General features: G+C 40.5%; 1 protein-coding gene across 2 annotated transcripts in view; it reads left to right on the top strand.

Moving 5' to 3' along the window:
* Positions 1-16619, top strand: part of igsf21a (immunoglobin superfamily, member 21a) — a 222124-nt gene that overhangs the window by 171595 nt on the left and 33910 nt on the right. For both annotated transcript variants that reach the window (XM_039797400.1, XM_039797401.1), the window contains exon 5: positions 7313-7428. In XM_039797400.1, the coding sequence (XP_039653334.1) occupies positions 7313-7428 (116 nt within the window). The remainder of the gene's footprint in view (positions 1-7312; positions 7429-16619) is intronic.

Below are 16619 nucleotides of genomic sequence, written 5' to 3'. Positions count from 1 at the left end.
GTACAGGGGTGTTGAGCCGGTGCTCATTTTAACATTTCTTTTTTTCCCTATTGAGAGGACTTAACTTTGATAGTTTCCAGGCTGCCTTCTATCTCCCCCACTGCCACAATCATGCATCCAACTGGGTGGCTTCTCAAAATAAGGGATATAAGCACTTTGGCAGCGTTTTATGTTTCACTCAGGCAGCTAAACTCTGTCTGGAATGCACCTATGTTTCTTCCCTTCACAAGAAATAACTGTCACCAATATGAATTCACATATACCTCTCTGTTAGGAACAAACTTTAGCCTTGAAGCAGAAATCAAGCAGCAGTGGAGCGTATGTTTTGTCCATTGCCAAGAGCTGGCACTGTGAAGTTTGTTTTGATCTTTTGAATGCCAGAATCATATCCTCAAGCCTACGAGTAAAGTTGAGATCACAGAACTGGCCCAGGAAGGGTCCAATTAACTTCTATTACAGACTCCACTGGGATGGATATTAGGCGAAGGAGTCAATTAAATTACATTTTGAATTTCCAGTTGCTTGATTTTCAGTGATGTGTCCGTCATGTCTGTTTCCGCTGTTAAGGTTTAACCTCTTACTTGTGCCTTAGGACCATATACAAGTCGCATTAAGAGCAGCTGAGTAATATATGCAGCCTCTGAAGTTTCCAATGTCCTCCCGAAAGTACTATAAACACATAATTGAACAGAACACTAAATGTACATACATTTGTCTTGGTGGCATTGGTGAAGACTGGAGAGCCAATTAGGCAAGGACATGAGTTGTACAGTGTAAGAAAAGGACAACAGGACCTCACATGTTGGAGCCAGACACATATGGTAAACTAGAGGAAGTAGCTGGATGATATGTTCTTCAGCTGGAGTAAACAGGTTCACACACCTGTTTCGGCTGGCATTAGCATCTGCACTGCACAAGTGTCTCTGAGCAAGTAATTGTATCCTTGAAAGCTCTAGGGATGCTGCTTTGTACCTGGCCCTGACTTCTCTGTGGAGGAAAAATCAAAAAGAAAAGTCTCTCCAAAGGGTTAATAGAATATTCTGCTATTGTGGCAAAAGACAGAATCTTACAAAGTGCACTACATCACCTCAACACATGCTTTTTGCCAGCCTCTCTCTCTCTCTCTCTCTCTCTCTCTCTCTCTCTCTCTCTCTCCTCCGTGTGGCTTCTCTCTCTGGTTTTTGTTACAGATCTGCGCATCAGAGACTCGGTGTGATATTGTCACTCTGGCACAAAGAGGAGGGAAATATTTTTTAGCAGTTCTTTAGGGTCCACTTGTGTCTCTTTCTGTCTGTGCTATTATTTCCAGTTTCAACTCTAAAGAACCTCTCCAAATTCAGACATGAAATTGTTTTGCATATTGATGACACTGTGTCACCTCAAGGCCTTCTTTCAAAGCCGAGTTACGGCCATGTATTCATAATACATGGGGATGTGCCAGGCTATTGGCCTCGCTGTATTCACTGTACAAATGCTGATGGAAATTAGTGTTTCAAAGCTTTATTAAAAGCAAATCTCTTCAGTGGAGCATTCAGAACAAATGTTCTGTCGTGACTAAATGGCATTCATCCATATAGGATAGTTGGTGACTGGAGCACAAGTTGTGCATAAAAGCTAATATGCAGTAAACAAAGAAAAAAAGCAGCAATAGCAGGCAATCGTGAGCTGTCTGAAATTGAAAACCTTTGCTACATGATTGCGCTAATGTTCCTTTTGTGATAGCTATTTAACCCTTGTGTGGTGTTTGGGTCTGTGGGACCCATTTTCAATGTTTGTTAAAAGAATTTTTTTTATTATTTCTTCTAATTCAAACTCACTGGCCTTGGCTCATTTTCTGTGAAGAACATAAAAAATTACTTATTTTCAATGACTACACACGGTACACCCTCCCTACACGTAACTATTATATAAGAGTGTATTTAATTGTAGGTGCTATGAAACTATGTTGTCTTTCTGCACCTGCTATTCCCACACAAAGTTACAAAATTGTTACATTTCAAGCACTTTCACCTGTTCTGATTAAGTTCTAAGAAATAAGCAGCAATAATGATCAAAAATCTTGTTTCCTTTTATTTTTTTTACCTTTTTTATAATTGAATTTCCTTGTTTTCTAACAAAAAACGAAAATGATCATAAATGTGATTTCACAGGGGTAAATGGCAAATATGAACCATACATTATGTATATATCATTGGTAACTGTGCTAAAGTAAACATCTATTAAGTATTTTTACATAAATTGTTATGGCTGTATTGATTTAAAAGCCTAATAATGTGGTCGGTCCACCGGGAACACTGGCTGTGAAACAAAAATATGAACACCACACAAGGGTTAAATTGACTTGTACTTTAATTTTGTGACAGAGATTAGCTGCTGCTTAGGTATCCCAGCTTTCAACTGTAGGTATCAAGCCATTTCAAACTAAACCTACAGTGTCTTTTATGAAATTACTGGAATGCTTTGATTTAGTTGTTCCATCCATTTTCAGTACCCACTTATTCTGTTTAGCTACACATGGGGCTGAAGCCTACCCCAGCATTGGGTGAGACACAGTGTACACCTTGCACAGGTCCCCAGTCTATCAGAGGGCTAAAACAAAACATAGACTAACACATGCATACCCATGGGCATTATAGAGTTTCCAAATAATACATTTTGCAAGAAAGTGGAAAATGTCATAAGTTCAGTTCTTGTTATGGAAGTGGTTCTTCAGCTGTCAGAAAAACTAGTTGTCAAGAAAATGCAATAGTGATTTTGATAAAACTGCACTGAGAAGTGAGCATTTAACTTGATGAAACGATTCAAAATTCATATTGATTACTTTGGGACTCTTGGGCTCACGATAAAAAAAGTACAGCTTCATCAAATATTTATCACGGAATAACTCTCAGTAAGCCAAGGAGGACCTTGGTGCCTTTTCTTTGACATCCCCCCCCCCCCACACACACACACACACACAACACCTTCATCCACTATAAATAACCCCCCTGAGATGTGGACTCGAGGCCAGGGTGCTTAGTAGAAGGGGGTGTTGGGAGTGATTCTTGTGAGTCCAGCTGTCTCCAGAGCTCTAAATCCCTTAATTATGAGGCCAAGGAAAGCAGTCTCTTGGGAGCATTAAACATGCTCCTGTTCTGCACATTCACCAATCCCATTTGCAGTTTTTTTTTCCTTTTCTTTTTTTCTTATTCTTTTTTTTTTTGGAAAGATAGCAGGTTAATGGTGCTTGAGGATATGGAACAAGAGGGAGGTGATAAACGAAAGATATAGGGAGGGATCAGTATTGAAGTAACTGGCACAGTAGTACTACCAGGGACAAAAGAAAGTAAATGCTGCTTTTAATGCAGCAGTGTGCAAGTGGATTCTGAACATAGGAAAAAAAGGAGGAACGGCTCATGGTACTGCAGGTATCACTTTTTTTTTTTTTTTTTAATACATTTGCATTTTTAAGTTTCAGGATCTGTATTTATATTATATAATGGAACGTAGCCAGCAGTATACACAACACGTTAGGCAGAGCTGTAGGCAAAAGTGTTTAAGGTTTTTCTCTTTTAGACCAAATTGTGTTATTGTAATGCAAAAAGCTTCATGGCCAAGTTTCAGGAAGTTTTACCTTGATAAGGTTTTAGTGCAATGACTTCCATGAGCCCACAAGGTTGTCAAAATTACTAAAGAGGAAGATGGAATCCTTTAATGTAAAGTGAAAACATGAAAACCGCCAAAATTGGACATAATGGGGTAAGTGATATAAAAGGCCCAAAAGATTTCAATAAATTCTGAGGAAAAAAGAAAAACTTGTGCGGCAATCTGAATGCCAGGCACACAGAGCAGAAATACTCCTGCCTGTACACTGTGTCACTGTGCAGTTTTCAGTATGTAAAGAAAAGTGGGAGATGGTAACATTTTTATATCTGTTTTTAAATGTTTTCAGTCTTTTAAGAAACCTCCAGAAGAATATCAAAGATATTGACATTTATGTATTTTTTTTTTTTTCCTAAAAGTTTCTTTCCTTTCCCCCTAGACTTTTACTCAGTGTTTGGCAAACTAAACTCTGTTTTTAGCATTTTGAGTCAAATGTTTTTCTCTCCCTGTTTTGTATGAGCTCTATATCAGCATCAGCATACTACAGTATAGGCAATAACCTTGTCAAGGGAGAAATTCATTATTTATATGTTGTTTTTAAATTATTGCTATGCAGGCCTCTGTATGTGTCTTCAATGGGAGGCAGAGCCCCCATTTAACACGCCCGGCAGACAGACAGCTTACAAGAAAGAACTGCAGCACACAAAAACAAGGGGAAAACATTAGCTCAACCTTTAACAAGTGGGCGAAGAGAGAGCTGCAATTTAATGAGGTATGAGAGGCTTAGATCATCACATCATCCCAGACAACCATCTTAATCCTACTCAGGGTTGTTGTGTTTGCAAATAGTGTGCTTGGTTTCATTTTTAATCATGTCAAATATTTCACCAAGGTTTATTGCCATCTTTAGCTTTGACTCCCGTTAGATTGCCATCCACCCTCAGGGCAGAAACCCTGATCAATGTAGGCTCTCCTGAACTGACTTGACCAGAAGGTTGTGTTAGTGATTTCATTCAAACTAAACAAAGCATCTCCTTATCAGTGCTATGGATGAGTACTTGTCAGGGGATTATCAATACTTATCAGTCAAGTGAAAACTTGCTATTTGACAGTAATTATTTTTAATCTAACAAAATTGGATTTCATGAGATTAGCTTGGTCTAAATTGAATGTGTGAGGTTTGGTGTATTGAAACTCCCTGCAGATTACGAGAAAACTCTCCTGATCTCTTTGCATTTACAGCTGCTAATTTAGTGAAAATGACTCATATTTTTTTAACTGCCTAGTATAGCAGCACTTGAACCACTTTGCAGATGGAAAATTGAAGATGGTGTTAGTAATATATTTACTGGACTCCAGCAAGCTTTCACCAAGTACAATATGATTCTGTTTTATGGAATAGAGCAATCAATATTATAAATCTATTTTTTTTTTTTAATTGTCTGAATAGATGCTCTGCATATTGAGCAACTTCAATGTACTGGAGGAGAGACTTCACCACTTGACACTGCTTCTGTGTCTGGTATTGTGAATGATGGGTCACGAACAGACACCTCTGACAGCTTATCATACGCCACGTTGAGACAGGCTTGTCAGTAAGCTAATGGAGTGTTCTAAGGTTAATTTACTACCATATGAATCCCATCAATATGCAATTAAGAGGTGTAGAAACAGAAGCACCCAGACCAGCAGCTAAATCCCCACCAACCCCCACCCCGATCTTTTAATCAATTAATGTATGTGGCTTAAAGAGACAGGTGCTCCAACAGAGGGTGAATACCAACACTTTCTCACTAGCAGCGCGCCAAAAAGTGACGCTTGGTCAGGTGTCTTTGGTGTTTGTTACTGACGCAAAAGTCTCCTTTAGCATCTAGCCCTTTGGCGTCACTTTTTGACTCTCTGGGTCGGGACTCTTGGTGTCACTATTGAGGCTCCAGGTTGGGACATACTGTAAATTCAGCTGACGTTCGGCACAAGAACGAGAGAGTTAGGTGTAGGAAAAGATCGTGGGTGGGGTTACAAAATGTACGTTTTAGTGATACATGGAACATGTATGAATACAGGTGCAGCAGCCATTGGCAGTAAGACATTAAGGGCCCTATCTTGCATCTGGCGCAGTGCAAAGCCCGACGCAAGTGTCTTTGCTAGTTTAAGACCGACGCAGTTGTCAATTTCCCGTCCAGCACCTGCATTGTTTAAATAGCAAATCTTTGCGCCCATGGGCGTGCTGGTCTTACAGGGAGGTGTGTTCAGGTGAATTCTTGGCGTATTGCTATCTTGAGGCAGCGGGAAGTGATCATGCCACTGACCAACAAAAACCTGGTCTAAAGTCAATAGCGCAGCATTTCATTGTTATTTTAACAGCAAATTTGTAAAATGCGCCTAGGCTTATGCACAGCGCGCGCACACTATGCTTGTTACACACACACAGGAAAGCGCAGCAGCACACAAACATGCAAAAGATTACGAATAAAATTATTACGGTGCAAATCTGCCATCATAATAGCAATGCACCAAGGTACAAACACGCCTTGCTTTTAAAGAGAATGGGAGATGACACTCTGATTGGTTTATTGCATGTTACGCCCAAAACACACCTATGAATTAATGAAGACCCTAAGTATAACCCTTTTGAACCATGCGTCTGGCGCATTGACCTTTTTTTCTGCCGTCAAACTAGCAAAAGTGGATTGGGACAAGCCCTAAACGCACCTGCGCCATGCACTTCACGCCGTGCACTTACATCATTAAAATAGGGCCCAAAGAGTTTTTGAACATTAAAGCATGTAAACATGTTCTAGTTGAAACACAAAATCCAACTATGAACCTGAAAACGAGTATAATAGGTCACCTTTAAGGTATGACTCATAGGTTTATTTTAAGATATTCTTTTTTAACCTCAAACGGTCCTTGACAGATTTCACAAACACTTCTCATTCTGATTAGAGCTTGGGCCAACTGAAGTCTCTTGAAATTATTACACTGCCGAATTACAACTTGCATGGACGACTATGCAATGTTATACGCACGATGGTGCGTGAAAAGCCTCATAAAGAGAAGACATGTAGATATACAGAATACATGATAAACTCTGCATCTTAAAGCCTCTTCAGCTAATGTTGTCAATGTTGTGTTCAGCGGTCCTCATCAAAATTCAAGTGGTCCTTGTGCAGCTGGCCATCATCTGCTGCAGTGTCGTCAGTTGAAACTAGCTTGTTGATATTTTTCCTGATTCAGCCCCAATATGGTCTATGAAATATTAACATTCCTATTTAAGCCACCATACAAGGACTGGAGTAGGACTGCATGTTGAACAGTTGATTTTCCGGGGGATGTGGGAGATTTCCATTCATTACCTTCTTCTCCTCCCAGTGCTCCTCTATAAGGCTGTGAAGTCTTGCTCACATGTTTTCCCTTTACACTGCCATGACATATTTGCCGGGATCCCTAGAGAGATTCAGACGGAGGATTCGTGATATGATATGTATGAGATTTTCTACCTTATCAACCTCATCCGACTCACATAAGCCCTGGGGAGTTTTAAACATATTGTCCCAACCATTCAGTTACCATTTTAAGTGGAGATTCTCTCAGCATCTTCTTGCGTTAGGCAGATAAAGCAGGTCTGCAGATTTGTTTTAGTCAGTTGTTTGAGTTTGAGTTTGCACTTTGTGTCCATCAAATGTTTTTGGGATGTTGATTCACAAAGCTTTCTTCCTGTCCTCCACAGCGCCTCCAAACAACATATCAGTGGTGGCAGAGAACACTCCAGCCCCATTCAGTCGATACCAAGCCCAAAACTTCACTCTCGTCTGCACTGCAAAAGGAGGGAAACCAGCCCCATCGGTAAGTCGCTTTTGAAGATACACTATGATGCTTGTCCACTAGGGACCTGCCTTTGCAGCACACAGATCCCTGTTGTTTACAGAGGCAACGAAACTGTGTTGCATGTTGCTGATGGGCTTTTTTGTTGCTGATCTTTTATAGATATCAGCACACAGACCACTTGGAGTTATATGTTTTTAACATTCCAGTAAAAATGCTCTTTTAACAGGATTTCAAAAATTGCGTTGCAGCGGCACAATCCTTGTTCTCAGTGCTTCCCGCAGACATGCAGTGGTATTTGTTAAGCTAAGTTCACACTACACAACTTTCAAAGTTGTCAGATTGCTGTACTGCTCACACTACACAATTTGCCGTCTTGTAATCGGTTGTCTTGAAGTTGTTGTGGTTTTCACACTACACGACAGGCCGGCGACAAGGGGTCACACACCACAAGATCTTTCACCAGGAGGAATTCCTGATGTGCAGTGGTGGAATGTAACTAAGTACTCATGTACTGTACTAAAGTACAAATTTGACAGACTTGTACTTTACTTGAGTCTTTTCTTTTCGTGCCACTTTCTACCTCTACTCCACTACATGTTGTTTATAAAATACCATGTTTTATCATAAATTAAACTACTGGTCTACAAGTCCAGCTGAAGTGATTAGCCAATTAAACACTTAATTGATTGACAGAACTGATTTGATCATTCCAGTTTCTAAAATGTGAGGTCACGGAAGGCTTGTATCATGTGGACGCACTGACAGTTTTGTTGTCATTACTTAGAATTCCTCATGGGGGAGACAGAAACTACACGCTTTAAGAAACATTTTCAATGCAGGACTTTTATCTGTAACGGAGTATTTTTACAGTGTGGTATTTGTATTTTTACTCGAGTAAAGCATGTGACTACTTCTTCCACCACTTCCAATGTGTATGTCTGCTCTCCAAACTACATTTTGTCACGAAAACAAAAGCACATAGTGACACGGAACTCAACATATCACCATGCGCCAGACAGGATTCTTTTCGTTCCAAAAATGGATGTCCGCTAGGAACAACTGCTCCAAGTTGTTGGTGTGCTGATTTGCAGCGATAAAACAGAAGGATAAAGAAAAGAAGAGTTAGGGGGTGCCAAGGTCGATTTGCCTCTGATCTGGGACTTTTATTGGGGATCTAGAAAAACAAAGCTAAATTTGTGTAGTGTTAACTAGGCAAAGAACACGCCATACATAAACACACAGATAATGTCTTCCTGCAGCCATTTCAAATAGCTGTCACCAGTGCCGCTGTTACATTCATTACAGATTGACTTGTGATTGATTACCAGTGCTAATTTACTCATGCAATGTAGTCATTGAAAAAGGTACATCAGATTTAGGAAACAGACACATTAGTGTTATTGATGGTCACACTCGGGGCAATTAATCTAATCACAGTGACATGATAGTAATGATTGCACACAGAATTATCACTTTACACCCTCATACATGTCCAGTACATGCAGAAACACACCATGTATGCAATCAAGCAAACGTGAGAGTCACACTTACACACACTTTTGTTCTCAACTTTTTGAAGTGCAAGACAAGGTCTTGCAAATATCAGAAGCATATGCTCCTGTGTTTGGTGGCATATGAGCTAACGGACGCTGTTAGAGAGCGGTCGCTCGCTGTTTGTTCCCACCGGGTCATTAATCATTGTCCATGGATGTATGGTAATGGACTGCAGACCCTGAGCACACCTATCTCCTGCAATTATGAGCCTGGTGAGAGGTGAATACAAGGTGAATATGATTTCCGTCTCTCACTTACTTCCTGGTTGATGGTGTGATGAGTGAGGTTCCCCCCTGTTATGATTTCACAGGCAGCCTTAAGCCCATTAAAACTCAGCACTGCTGGATACTTTTTCCAGCGCTTAATGGAGGCAAAGAGATCCAAGGGTTTCAGCTGGTCAGCAAGCCCCGACTGTCTCTATGTCAGTGGCCAAGTCACATTGCTGATAATTAGCTTTGTCAGTGACTCAGCAAGCAAATGATCCGAGTCACTGACTTGAGATAAAAACAAAAACTATAAAAGATAAATTGGAGGGTTTTGATATTGCCTCAGAATGCAAAGAAGCTTGGTGCTGCAAAGACTGTTTACAGTCATTTCAATACAGTAGTTTTAATTTCAAGCAGCAGTATAAAAGAACAATCTGTTTCATATATGAAAACCCATAATTCTATAATTTCTTAGAGTAAATCAATGTTAAATAAAAACCTAACATTTATTGTATTTAAAAATAAATCCAAGACAATGCCCAAATTACATATGTGGGGAAGTTGGAGCTGTAGAAGTACATGAAAAATGATCAGTATCATAAAAAGCAGATTATATGCAGGAAGAGGCTACGTAAAACAGATGTAGTGGTGTACTAAAGATTGCTTTAGTTAAGGAAATGGTGCAATAAGGGAGTTGAGAATTGTTTTGCAATTGGATCAGGATGTGGACTATTCATTGAAAGAGGCATTGCAAGTACTACAAATGCAACTGAGCACATACACTTCTCAGTAAAAGAAAGGTGATATGCTGTATTTTACCTACTATCTAGCGAAACCACAGCCAAGGGAACGGGCTTGGCAGAATCAGCGGGGAAAGAAGACCCTGTTGAGCTTGACTCTAGGATAAGGAAATTTAACCAAGAATATAAAAGAAGAAAGATGAGTTGTCGACCGCTTATCAGTAAAAGTGTCTGTAATGGACGAAAAGCATGGAATTGACAAAAACATAATGAGCTATGTGGGTTGTCCTTCTTTCAGACACATAAGCCCCTTTCACATAACCTGTTAAAGGCGGGAATGTTGCGCCGTTATTCCACCTCGCTGTTCCTTATAAAAGGTACAAACATGGAATGGGGGGACAGAGTTGTTCTGCTCTTAACCCGGCAGCAGCGTTAGTCACAGAGCTAAATCAACGTCTGTTTAAAAGGGACAGTTGGCATGGGGGGAGTGCACCCTTTTGTGTTACACATCACGCCTCTTCCGGAATACCAGGATACTATCTAAAATAACACACTGGGCCAGCATTATGCCGGCATTGTTTGCTTCAGTGTAAAAAAAAAAGCAATGCTGGCATAATGGTAAATCTTCTTTACAGTGGTGCAGAATCTCTGTTTAAAAGAGGCTATAGAAAGTCATATTGTTACCCTTCATCACAGTAAATGTTTCAGTTTACCATTGAGATCCAGCAGCCAGACAAAAGCAAAAACAAATGCATCTACTGGAGCTCTTGGACAGTAATCTTATGGAAATCACTGAATACAATCTCATCTAAAAAAAAATAATATGTCGTGTCTCCTACATCTTCAGATTGGCTCATTTTATTCCAAAGTGGCTTTCTTTTACCAATTCTATTTTACCAGAGAAAAAGAAACAACAGTAAAGGTCCTGTACACCCACACATATGTTATTCTGTTTAAATTGGGTGGAGCTAAAGTGTGCAGGAAGTTTGTTTAAGTCCAAACTTCATACATGGGGTTGGTTTAAAAAAAAAAAACATGTACAAGTTGCTCCACCCTGCCAGATGAAACAAAACTAAGAGGAGAGTCGGATGTTAGTCAAGCACAGTTTGTACAGTAAACACCCACACAGTCCTGAGAAGAGGTTTAATCAGCTGCTATAAGTGAAAACACCTGCATGAGAACCATGAGTGAAGGATCTTCTTAGTGCTCTCATTACATGGAAATTATTTGCTAAAATTATATTTAGTCGTTGTGTGAGCCAGAATACTATTGGAGGAAATGTACTTGCATCTTGTGCCTGGATAGAAATGAATTCCAGGATCACTTATTAGTTCCATACTATATCCTACAGGCAAATAGACAAGGTGTTTACACTGGAATGATACAAGATATGAAGTCAAGTCTGCATGATCTAAGGAACTTGAGAAAAGGAGTTACATTGCCTCTGTGTTGATCATGGTCTGTCAAAGTTGCCTTGTACTGTTGGTCTAAATCAAAGTTGGATATTGTTTGGATTTTTCCGAAAAAATACTTTTAAAACAGTGCCGGTGCCTGAACGGATACTTAAAAAAACAAAACAAGAGCACAAAACGACAGTCGTGACATTAAAGAATGATCTGTTTATTGCTAAGGTCATTTGATCAAATTTAAATGATTTATTTAAATGTATTAACAATAACTTATAACAATAACTTATTATAATAATATACTAGTCAATTGCTGTTAAAAGACAAAAAAAAACCACTACATGACAGTAAGGTACTTTACAATAATGAGTGCACCATCAGTTTACGAGTTGCAATTAAACGCACCATTAACTCTTGTCGGTGTTTCTCTGAAAACTCTGTCAGTGGCCATGGTGCAGCTAGGCTACACTGTGTCTTTAGCTGCAGACTTGTATGTCCTGGTGTGGAAATCCCTTTGAAGGAAATACAGCCACTCTTTAGACCATTTAGCTGTCAGCATTTTAACGGTTAGTAGGTGATAGTTAGTAGGTGATAGCATAGCAACAAATACGGCATGATGGTCAGACCCCGCACATAGCTACCCGCTAGTCGCCTCGGAAAAATAAACTGGACAAAGTTATAGTTCTACCATGAGTTCTAAAAAAATAAAAACATAAGAACTGCGAGTGCCTTGGAAAATACTTGTTTTCTTCATTTGCATGTGCCATTCTGGGAATTATTTTTAATTATATTATACTTGTTTTTGGGGGGAAAAAAAATAAGAGAGATAGAGAGAAAGCGAGAGATCCGGGGCTATTCATAAAACATTCGGGGCTGTAGCCGGGGACGCACAGGCCTAACGACGCCTCTGACTAGCGTCACGTGCAATGATGCTTCTGTTGCCTCTAATGTCCGTTTCGGAGCCCCAGAGAGCAGGGCAGGTATTTAAGAGACACTTGAAATGAGGCACAGAAATCTGAATTGTCATTCTGTCCGGTAGATACAGGTCGGTTGGGAACCGGGTTTCGGTACCCAACCCTAATCAAAACCCAGTAAACAAACTGACAGGTTTTATGGATAGATTTTACAGTAAAAGTACAGTCTTACTATAGGCTCCCCAGTCCCAACGTCTTTACACTTTTGCGATCTCATACTGTGGTCTTTAGTCAAGAGCAATACCAAAAGGAAATATTAATTTGTAAATGGCATGGTAAAAAGTGGAGTCCTTTTATGAGGTAGAACTTGCTTTCATATTTGTTTTTAGATACATTTGCTATGCTTGGTTGTCTAAATTGTTACTGTTATACGATAGCAAGTTAGCTCTGCAACCTGCGATTAAATGTTGCCAATTGATTTGTCAAATCTTCGCATACCAAGTGGTAGTTGCTATACAATAATCAAAGCTAAACATATAACTACTGTCAAAGTTAATAACAGGTTGCGGAAAGGGCAATTACAAAATAAAAATAAGGCACTGTTGTGGAGTTATTTTTTTTATTTTTATTTTTTTAAACAATGTGTATTGTGTTTCATTTTAACCAAGACATACATAAATGTAGAAAAACCCTGAAAAACGATAGAAGCAAAAACCAAACTACAGACAGCAATCATAGCAACAAAGTAAAACAATTAAAAAAATACAAATGTATATTAAAAATTAAAAAAGAATTAAACTTATATAAAAGAATTACCTTTCACCATGGTCTGATTCCTTCTTGTAAGCTATATCTGGAGCATCTAATCAATCAAACAGTGTCACAAGTCATTGTGGAGTTATTTTTAATCATTATATCGTGTAGATAGTATTACAGTTTATGTATGCTGTTGTCCACGGTCATGCTGCATAACAAAACCTCATTATTAGGTTTGTAAGTATTTCCTTGAATGTTGCTGCTTTGGCCCAGTTGTGTGACTGCAACTTCAAACGGCTCCCTTTGCTTTTTGGAGAAACTCGTTTAGTCTTTGTCGGTGCTGCTGCCCCGGGGCTTGTTGCAAAATGAGCTGTTGTCAGCTCTATTTTCAATGTCATATCATTGCAAGCCTGGTCTCAATAGTGGCTCACAATTTACAAAGAAATTGCCCTGATTTATTGCGCCAGCTCAATATGACCATTCTGTAGTATTTCTTATTTTAAAATTATCTTTGTTTCTAGCTAATCCAAAGTATATTCCACCTTAGTTTTTAAGAGACTGCAATGAACGAATTACTTAATACACTGACTATAAAGAAGTAATTGTGTGACATATCTTCAGCCCATCACTCACCTTCTCTGCTGCCAAAACTCTGATCCATGCATTCATTACATGAAGAATCAACTACTGCAAACCCTTAAATTAACTTCAATACATCAAAAACTCTGCTGTCTGTCTCCTCACCCACACCCACACCCGCTCCCGTGACCATATCATCCCCATCCTTCAGAATCTGCACTGGCTCCCTGTTCTCCAACCCATCCAGTTTAAAGTCCTCCTCCTCACCAACAATCCCTCCATAACCAGGCCCCTTCCTATCTCACAGACCTGCTCCACCGCCACAATCCACTGCCACATTTTGATCATCTTCATCAAAATGAGGTTTAAAGGAATACTGAGTGCACATTGAAACATTAATTTACAGGAAGTCATAAATCATGTTTAAACCTTGGTCAGTGTGGGCAGCAGAAACAAGTTGTAAACACATAAAACACCGGACTGTCAAGCCACAGAGCGGGATTTGCTTCCCAGGGAAAACAAAAGACCCAGGAAATTTGTGTTCCTTGGGAGTGTTTTAATCCAAACCACAATCTTGTTCCTAAACTAAACTAATCCTAACCGTAACCCTGGTTTTGGTGCCTAAACCTAACTTTCGTCGCCGCATAATGCTCACTTTGACCAGCAGCTCACAGTGCTATTTATCCGGCCACTGTAGCCAGTGTTACATGGCCAGTCGGCGGTCTCCTAGTTTCACATCTTACGTTTTGGTGTGTATAAATTCATATCATAGGGACCCGTTCATGAGAATGCGTTGGCTTATTTAAACATCAAGCTGTTACTGAGCAACATTTCCTTCATTTGGAGTTGTTTAGTATTTGTTTCCACCTGATAAATGCTAGTCCAATATTCACTCTCTTTTAGCTCTGTTTTGGTCAATACCAGTGCTTAATTTCTCAAGTGGGAGGTCCTGGAGCGCAGAGTGGGGGTGGATCCGGCAACTCAAAACGGGGGTTGGAGGTAACGAAAAAAATAAAAATTACACTGCCTACGTAGCTTCTCTGAATAAAAAAACCTAAACAACGCTGTGTGTACATCAGGGCAATGTTTATTTTAATTTCAAAACATGCACTGTATGGGTACGAAATGTAATGTCTCCACATTCTTGATTGGCGGAAACGATTTTTGCTTGTTTGGGATCCGACTGGACAGCGTATTTGAACAAGTTAAGCAAACTTTGTTGTCTTTTTGACATTTTTCCCCTGAGTGAAATGACAGCAATCTCAGCCAGCACAAGTCGGAGGTGCCGGAACATGTTCCGGCGTGTTCCGGCTCAAATTAAGCCCTGGTCAATACCAACTCCTGAAGTCCTGGGGAAAATATCTGGCTCCACTATGTTCACCAGCTAGTTCTAACTGTATCTGTCTGACATTTGGTGCTGAGCAGGAAGTGTACCTTTAGGTTTTTAGAGCTGAAAACAGCTGCCTGCTGCGGCCACTGCAGACATAATGAGAGCAGTGAGAGTGAACCGAAACAGTGAAGTTATGGCAGGACAACTAAACAATGAGATGAAACTCACTATGAAGAAAGAGGGAAAAAAAAGTCATGATATAAAGAAAATGATTGTACCTGCTTTAAGGATTCATTTTAATAGAAGTTAACCCACATTTTATGTTCCCAGGGATCAGAAAGTTGTTCTATTTCCTGCTGCAAGAAAACGCAGCCAAACAGGGTCCTCTCGGGGCAAGCACTGCTTAAAAAGTGGCTGCTGTTATTAGAAAATGAAGAGAAAAATGGTTAGGAACCACAAAAGCAGCTGATTATGCTGCAGATCAGCAATAATCCCTTCAAGCACTGTAATTAAAAAAAAACATCCGGTGAAGCTGCACAGTGTTTGTGCTGCAAATTATATTTTTATCATCAGGTTGATATTTTTTATTTTTACCTGTCCTATTTACATTTTTTAAATAAATACTGATAAATTAACAGATTTAAAAAATAATAATAACATTAGAATGGAGACCTTGACTGGAGTCCTGCATGGGGCTCCAGTGGGGGACTCCATTGTTCTGCTGGGGGACTTCAACGCGCACGTGGGCAATGATGGAGACACATGGAGAGGCGTGATTGGGAGGAACGGCCTCCCTGATCTAAACCAGAGTGGTTGTTTGTTGTTGGACTTCTGTGCTAGTCATGGATTGTCTATAACAAACACCATGTTCGAACATAGGGATGTTCATAAGTGTACTTCGATTTTATAATCGTTTCATCTGATCTGAGGCCGTATGTTTTGGACACTCGGGTGAAGAGAGGGGCGGAGCTGTCAACTGATCACCATCTGGTGGTGAGTTGGGTCAGGGGGTGGGGGAAGACTCTGGACAGACCTGGTAAGCCCAAACGGGTAGTGCGGGTAAATTGGGAACGTCTGGAGGAGGCCCCTGTCCGACAGACTTTCAACTCACACCTCAGGCGGAGCTTATCGTGCATCCCTGTGGAGGCTGGGGGCATTGAACCCGAGTGGACAATGTTCAAAGTTTCCATTGCTGAAGCTGCGGCAAGGAGCTGTGGTCTTAGGGTCTTAGGTGCCTCAAGGGGCGGTAACCCACGAACACCGTGGTGGACACCGGTGGTCAGGGAAGCCGTCCGACTGAAGAAGGAGTCTTTCCGGGATATGTTATCCCAGAAGACTCCGGAGGCAGTTGCAGGGTACCGAAGGTACCGAAGGGCCCGAAGGGCTGCAGCCTCTGCCGTGAAAGAGGCAAAGCAGCGGGTGTGGGAGAAGTTTGGAGAAGACATGGAGAAGGACTTTCGGTCGGCACCAAAGTGCTTCTGGAAAACTGTTCGCCACCTCAGGAGGGGGAAGCGGGGAACCATCCAAGCTGTGTACAGTAAGGATGGGACACTGTTGACCTCAACTGAGGAGGTAATAGGGCGGTGGAAGGAGCACTTTGAGGAACTCCTGAATCCGACTAATACACCCTCTATGTTAGAGGCAGAGCTGGAGGATGATGGGGGATCATTGTCAATTTCCCAGGCGGAAGTCACTGATGTAGTCAAACAACTCCACAGTGGCAA

This window comes from Perca fluviatilis, chromosome 4 (assembly GCF_010015445.1).
Source record: "Perca fluviatilis chromosome 4, GENO_Pfluv_1.0, whole genome shotgun sequence".
Classification (NCBI taxonomy): domain Eukaryota; kingdom Metazoa; phylum Chordata; class Actinopteri; order Perciformes; family Percidae; genus Perca; species Perca fluviatilis.
The sequence above is the reverse complement of the archived record's forward strand: the minus strand, read 5'-3'. Positions and strand labels throughout refer to the sequence as shown.